Source organism: Lagopus leucura, unplaced genomic scaffold (assembly GCF_019238085.1).
Source record: "Lagopus leucura isolate 7727_CA_CO unplaced genomic scaffold, USGS_WTPT01 200-0_obj-0_obj, whole genome shotgun sequence".
Lineage (NCBI taxonomy): Eukaryota > Metazoa > Chordata > Aves > Galliformes > Phasianidae > Lagopus > Lagopus leucura.
In genome coordinates, this window is record NW_024962741.1 from 56787 (window position 1) to 63594 (window position 6808).

At 53.0% G+C, this 6808-nt stretch overlaps 1 protein-coding gene across 1 annotated transcript; it reads right to left on the reverse strand.

The window, feature by feature from the left end:
* Positions 1-256: 256 nt before the first annotated feature.
* Positions 257-3807, reverse strand: RACK1 (receptor for activated C kinase 1). The gene is made up of 8 exons (XM_042890871.1): positions 3595-3807; positions 2914-3085; positions 1989-2136; positions 1602-1697; positions 1366-1476; positions 1016-1156; positions 540-650; positions 257-387 (listed from the first exon to the last, which is right to left on the reverse strand). The coding sequence occupies exons 1-8, from the start codon at positions 3701-3703 to the stop codon at positions 322-324; spliced, it is 954 nt and encodes a 317-aa protein (XP_042746805.1). The 5' UTR covers positions 3704-3807; the 3' UTR covers positions 257-321.
* Between the last annotated feature and the right edge of the window lie 3001 nt (positions 3808-6808).

A 6808-nucleotide genomic window follows, 5' to 3' on the forward strand; every position in this document is an offset into this window, starting at 1 on the left:
GTGAACCAAGCTCTGTGCTACCACTTCTTCTGCTCTCACAGCATCTTTAGTGGCTCTATTGGTGGTGGTTTCTTTTTGTCCATGGCTCTATTTCCCCAGGTCTGCACTCACTGTGGGCTGCTACTGCTCCACAAAGGGCTCAGGGAGACGTTTGAGTCCCTTCTTCCAAATGTGAGAGGAGAGCACCGATGTCCCCATCCTTACAGCTGTGGGCACAGCCTTGGTGCCAAGTCCAGAACGGGACATGAGGCAGCCGTGAGCTCAACAGAGCGCTCTTTTATTGAGTTTTGTGCATAAAATCTGTGTGCTGTTGCCACGTCCTCATCTGGTTCCAATGGTGACTTGCCACACCCGGACAAGGTTATCTGTGTAACCAGCAAACAGCGTCTGAGGAGAGAAATGGAGGAATTGGATCAGGAAGAGACAGAAATCAGCCTTCAGGGTACGAAGGTAAAGACCTCAGGAGGCAGCTCCCCAAGGCAGAGGTGCTGGAAGGAGCGGGGAGTTTTAAGGCTGCGAGGAGGAGGGGATGCTTCTACCTGCCCATCCGCAGACCACGCCAGAGAGGTGCACTGGGGTGGCTCAGCTTTGCTGCTGGTGCTGATCACCTCCTGCTTCAGCTCATCCACGATGATTTTACCTTCCAGGTCCTGTGCAGGACAGAAAAGAGCATGAGGGATTGAAGTTCCTGTTGTAGCCAAACCCAACCCTTCCAACTCACAACAGGCAGTGGGGTGCTCAGAAACAGCCTCTGGGTTTCCCCACAGGGATGCAGTCAGATGGCATCGAAGTTTCATCACAGCACAGCAGTGGCTGTGCCCCACAAATGCCCCACACCACCCTCCAGATGCGGGGGATGAGGACAGTGCCCCCAAGGCGACCCATCCCACGTGACCAGAAGGGCTCTGCACCATGAGATCAGTGGGGCAGGGCGAGGATTTCGACTGCAAAGCTGCCCCCAAACCCACAGGATACGAAAAGTGGTTCTATGGGGGGAAAGAGGGCCGTCCCATACCCAGATCTTGATGCTGGGGCCGGTGGCAGCACAGAGCCAGTAGCGGTTGGGGCTGAAGCACAGCGCGTTGATGATGTCCCCTCCATCCAGAGTGTACAGATGCTTGCCTTCGTTCAGGTCCCACAGCATGGCCTGGCCGTCCTGGGGGGCAGCAAAGAGGAATCACAGCAAACCATCAAACCCGTGGCTTTGTTCCAGTTGTCCCTCTAAAACCTTCCGGCACGGAAACAGCTCTCGGTTTGTGAGTGAGATGTGGGTGAGTTGTCACGGGATAATAAGAGGCACAGCACTGAGCTGTAAGGACACCAGAATAGGCTGCAGTTCAGCCTCAGTCTCCCCCCAGGGTGTACCTTGCCTCCAGAAGCACACAGGGAGCCATCAGGGGAGACGGTCACCGTGTTCAGATATCCTGTGTGGCCAATGTGGTTTGTCTTCAGTTTGCAGTTAGCCAAGTTCCAAACCTTGACGAGGGTACAAAGGTGGCAGGGTCAGAAATACGGAAGAGAAAACAACCAACCCTCTCCTGATCACTGCTCAAATCCTCCCCAGGACGTCGCACAGACCCCAAAGGAGCCGCTCCTCTCACCTTCACCAACTTGTCCCAGCCACAGGAGACAATGATGGGGTTGCTGCTGTTGGGGGAGAAGCGCACGCAGGAAACCCATTCGGAGTGGCTCTCATCCTGAGGAGAGGAACAGCGCTGGGTTGAGAGCAACGAAAAGCATCCCCAGCCCGAGCTGCTGCATCCCACCGCTCCACGAGCCCCTCATAATTGCAGGACGTGTCCTCAAACCCCCCAAAAAGAAAGGTCAGCAGGTCACCATGTCACTTCTAATCATTAGGCCGGAGCTGGTAGCTGTGGATTATGGATCGAAACCAACACAGCAAGGAGAGAAACGTGGGAACACGGCCTCAGAAACGAGCAGAAAGGGGTTTGTTTTCACAGCGTGAGAACTCAGACCTGCTGCCTCACCTGCACCGTGTATTTGCAGACACCCAAAGTGTTCCAGAGTTTGATGGTTTTGTCCCTGGAGCCCGAAACGATCTGGCGGTTGTCGGAGGAGAAGGCGACGCTCAGCACATCCTTGGTGTGGCCAACAAAGCGGCGCGTGGTGGTTCCTCTGCAGGGACACCAAGGGGGTCACACAGGAGGGACAAAGCTCAGCGAAGCACAATTAAATTAATTAAGCCTCCTGTCCATTGAGGAGATCCTGCTGCACTGCCTGAATTCTGAATGAAAAGCAAGATAAAACGGGGCAATCTGCGCTTTCCATGTGGGTTGAAGAGTGCTGGCTCCTTTTCTCCTTCCAAACAGGAATGCTAAGGGTGCCAAAGCTTTTGATATGGGATTGGAATAACCGTGAGGAGTTTAGGATATAAAACTCAGCTTCTATGGACACAGCAGTGTAAATGCTGAATGCTTTTGGAGGGTTGAGGTAGTTCTGCTTCCTGAGTTTCTTCTCCTCCAGCACAGTAAAAATCGCAGTGAAAGAAGAGCTGGAGCTGCTCCAACCTCACTCCAAACTCTGCATCCCAAAATCACACTGAAAGAAAAGCCTGCTTGCTCCTGTCTGTACCCCACAGTGATGGCGAAGGAAGAACCAAACCCCCCGTGCTGCTCCACCTGCTTCTCTCCCATCATAATTGCAGGACGTGTCCTCAGACCCCGGAGGATCAGCACACTGTGTCAGGTGTAATCACTGGGAGAGGGAGCTGAGGGAGGAATCGCTTCGGTCCTCCCTCCCAGCAGGATTTATCACCCAACCTAAGAGGAACTCACCTCATTTTCACGCTGCATCGCACACCTTTCACCCACCTCAACCCCCAAACAAAGCACAGAGCCCAGCTCTGCCCCCAAACCCCTCCACCCCGAAGCCCTTTTTGTCCCCAGGACTCACGTGGTGAGGTCCCACAGCCTCAAGGTGCCATCCCACGAACCCGACAGTGCAAACTGCCCATCGGAGGAGATGACCACATCGCTGACAAAGTGTGAGTGGCCGCGCAGGGCGCGCTGCGGGATCCCGTAGTTGGTCTCATCACGGGTCAGCTTCCACATGATGATGGTTTTGTCTGGAAGGGGGGAAAGGCAGCACCATCAGCTCCATCCCTTCTCATATTCCTGTCCTCACAGGGTTTTATTTCCCCCATAGCAATGTGAAGGTAACACAGAGCACCCTTTCCTCTCAACCCTCCAACCCCTCCCTATGTCCTCAAACACAGCAGCCTCCCCACCCTGCAGCTCCCTGTCCCCAAGCCCTGCACACCCCATCTCCCCCCTTTCTCGCACCCATGATTCCCCCCCAGCCCCCTCTTCTACCACTGATGGTCTCCCCTTATTCCCCTTCAGCTCCCCCGTAGGCCCCACAATTCCCTCCCCGCCCTACAGCTCCGTCCCCAAGCCCTGCACCCTCCATCTCCCCCCGCCATGGTTCCCCCATAGCCCCCTCCTCAAGCACTGCTGTCTCCCCTTATCCACTTTCATTGTCATCCCCCATAGGCCTCCCAGTCCCTCCTCTCACCCCCATATTCCGTCCCCCCCCATTCGGACCAGGCCCGAACCCTTCAGGCGCGGCCCTCACCCCGCGACGCGGAGAGAATCATGTCCGGGAACTGCGGGGTGGTGGCGATTTGCGTCACCCACCCATTGTGGCCCTTCAGGGTACCGCGGAGGGTCATCTGCTCCGTCATGGCGGCGGCGGGACGGGAGGATGGCAGCGGATTCAATCGAGGGCTCGGCCCGATCCGCTCCTACCGCCTGCGATGGCCGCCAGCGCGGAGAGAGAAAGAGGGCGGTGACTTCCGGCGGAAGCGGAAGTAGCCGCTGCGTTGTACGGCAAGGGGGTCAAGATGGCGGCGCCCATAGAGGGGCACGCTGAATGAGGGAATAGGCTTTGGAGGCGGACAGGGAAGGCTTTTCTCTGCCGCAACAGGGGCGCGAGGTGCTGGCAGGGCAACTTCTTTAACATTTTCTATTATTCAGCCTTTCATATTTAATATTTTTATTATCCCTGTTGTGCCAGGACAGGGAAGAGCGGGGCGTGCAGCCTGTGCTCATCACCTGCAGCTGTCCTGCATCCCACAGCCAGCCCAGCTTTGTGATGCCTGAGCAGGATCTGACCCAGGAAGGCAAACGGGGAAGCACTGAGTCCTCCTCCCTTCCCCTTCCCTTCCCATCCCTCCCACGCTGCTGTTTGGGGGCTGTGACCCCTCCCCATTGCTCAGCACCCATTCCAGTGAGCAGTGGTTGACGGTGATGTTTACAAATTTTTGGCGTCCTTTTGTGTTCTGCCCCCATTTTGACTCATCAGCCTTTTTCTATCTGTCCTCATCAGCAGATCATTCTTATTATTAGATCTGTCTTTTTCCAGCAACAGTTTTGCATTTTCACCTTGGTTTTATCACCTAACATAAAACCTTTGGTCCCCATTTGACGATACGCAGATAAATCCCTAAAGCAGGAAATAATTCAGTCTTGGCCCTTTCTAAACCCATTTAGGCTCATATTTTTTGCAGCATTCAGCCAAGACACGCCTCCAGAGCCAGGAATAATGCATCTTGAACTGCCAATGTGTCTTAAAATCCAGAAAACTGCCCCAAAACAGGCATGACTCATCAAGCACCGTAGTGGGAATGATTTGCTTGGATGACCCCGTAGGTAAGGGGCCATTTGTTGGACACCACCACGTCGTTTTTCAGAGCCCTGTGAGTGCAGCTTCTTGAATTTCACTTCAGACGTTCCAGATTTGGAGACCTCAAATGGCAAAGGTGAAATGGGCGTCAGCTCTCCGGAATGAAGGAATCTCTCCCAGGGTTTTCTGCTGGATCACAGCAGGAGGATTTGCTTTCCTAAAGCATTGAGTGACGTGAAGAGCCCAGATTGGAGCCAGCGGCCACATTCTTCTAAGGGAAAACCCTTTGGGTGCCCCTACGGTTCCCTTTCTATCACCATAACAAACCCTTCTCCATCCACTCATCCCCTTTTGGGTTTGGAGGTTGACAAATCCCTTCTGAAATTCTTATATTGCACACGTGTCCTTCTTTCTTTACTTCTGAGGCAGCAAAGGTCCCACACTGACTCAATTCAGAGTGAGATCAACAACCTTAGACATCCTTTATTAACTTCACATCGTTTCATGTTGTCCAGCAGCAAAAAAAAAATAGAGGAATAGGAGTTTATCTGTGGGAATGCGCTGCATTTTCGTGCTTGTTTGGCTGATTGAAGGAAGCTGGGAGGAAATGCTGTGAAATAATCCCAAATGCTGAGAAACTGCGGGTGGGGGAGGAGGTGCCCTCTGTCCTGATGAGCAGGAGGGGCAAAGTAGAAAGGAATAGACATGAGCTCATTTCATATCTCTTTATTTTAGGGCATTGCTCACCAGTGCTGTCACGTTATTTGGGGCCAGGAGTGGCTGCTGCCCCATTGGTGCCCAGAAACCAACGCTGCCCCATTTGGGATTGGGGTCTGCTCACAGACCACATCCTCCAACCAACCCATGGCTGAGAGCAGAGAGGCGACCAGCTCTCCCCTCCATTTCTACCCTTCCCTGCAGAAACCTGTTCCTGTCTATACAGAGCTCCCCATCCCTCCTGCCTTCCTCGGCATTTAGGTAGGCTATAATTAAGCTCTGGGAACGTCCCCCTGCTGCCAGCACAGCTGTCGTGCCTGCAGTGACCCCTTCCAGCTCCCTGCGGACACGCAATCCCTCCAGCAATCCTAAATACCCATTTCCTGCCCTCCTGGGACAAACTGGGAGCTGCCAAAAAATCTCCAGCCCCCCACGGACGTGACCATCACAGCAGCAAGGAGCAAAGCAGGCGCAACGTGACTACGGCGCAGGTCGGGGTAAGCCTTTCTCTTTCTTCCCACAGCCCAGGATTTGGGGGGATCCTATTGGCTCTGTGGGGCCTGGGAGATGCAGGAGAAACGCGATCCGTTTGTGGTAGCAAGGAGCAAAACAACCTTTTAGAATCCTGTACCTGAATCCGACAGCACTGGAAAGCAGGGGAAGGATTAAAAGAGCAATGGGTTCTTCTGCATTATTTCTCTCGTAGGGAAATGCAACACAGAAATCATTGGAGCTGCTTCCTCTGCTTTCTTGGCACAAATTTAGCTCCTCGTAACAGCATTTATCTGACTGAGACCCCAGTGGGATCTACAGGGGTAGAACACAGCAAACAAAGCCTGACTGATGTTTCCTATGGGATCTGTTGCCTTTCCTGTGCGATTTCTTGCCTATTCCCATTGAGATTCCTGCTTTTCCTGTGGGGCTTTTTGCTTTTTCACAGCTTGTTCATCTCTGCCACTGTAGTGAATAGGAATTTCTAGGGCTTTTAGGACACTGATGCCATTGTGAACATAGGGATGAACTCGTAACAACTTCCTGGCATGGTCTGCATGTGGGATAGAGTGGAATTCGTGGTGCTGTGGACATCTAACAGAGATGCCTGAGGACTTTTTGTGCCCCTTTTGGGGGTCAGCAGATTCCTTTGATTCAGATATAAATCATCAGCCACAATTTCACCAATCCTCCCAGTTCAGACCCAAAAACCATTTCCAATGACAAAGTCCGCAAACTGAGAAAAGCGACATAAAGCATCAGTGGCCCCAAATATTTATCCCTTCTCCCATTTATTTCTATGCATTTATCTCCCACTCATTCTGGGCATCAGGAAGGTGGGAGATTCCAGGTCTGCTTGTCTCCTAATTGTGATCTTTTAACGATGTTTCCTCTTCTCCCATCAGGTGGACATTTGGAAGTGGTTCTGATTGGGAAGAGGACGTGATGATGGCAT

Coding starts and splice junctions, on each gene's coding strand:
- RACK1 (XM_042890871.1), bottom strand. CDS start 3,703: ATGACGGAGCAGATGACCCTCCGCGGTACCCTGAAGGGCCACAATGGG. Junction 1,698..1,988: donor TCTGCAAATACACGGTGCAG/GTGAGGCAGCAG, acceptor TCCTCTCCTCAG/GATGAGAGCCACTCCGAATG. Junction 388..539: donor CGTGGTCTGCGGATGGGCAG/GTAGAAGCATCC, acceptor TTCTCTCCTCAG/ACGCTGTTTGCTGGTTACAC.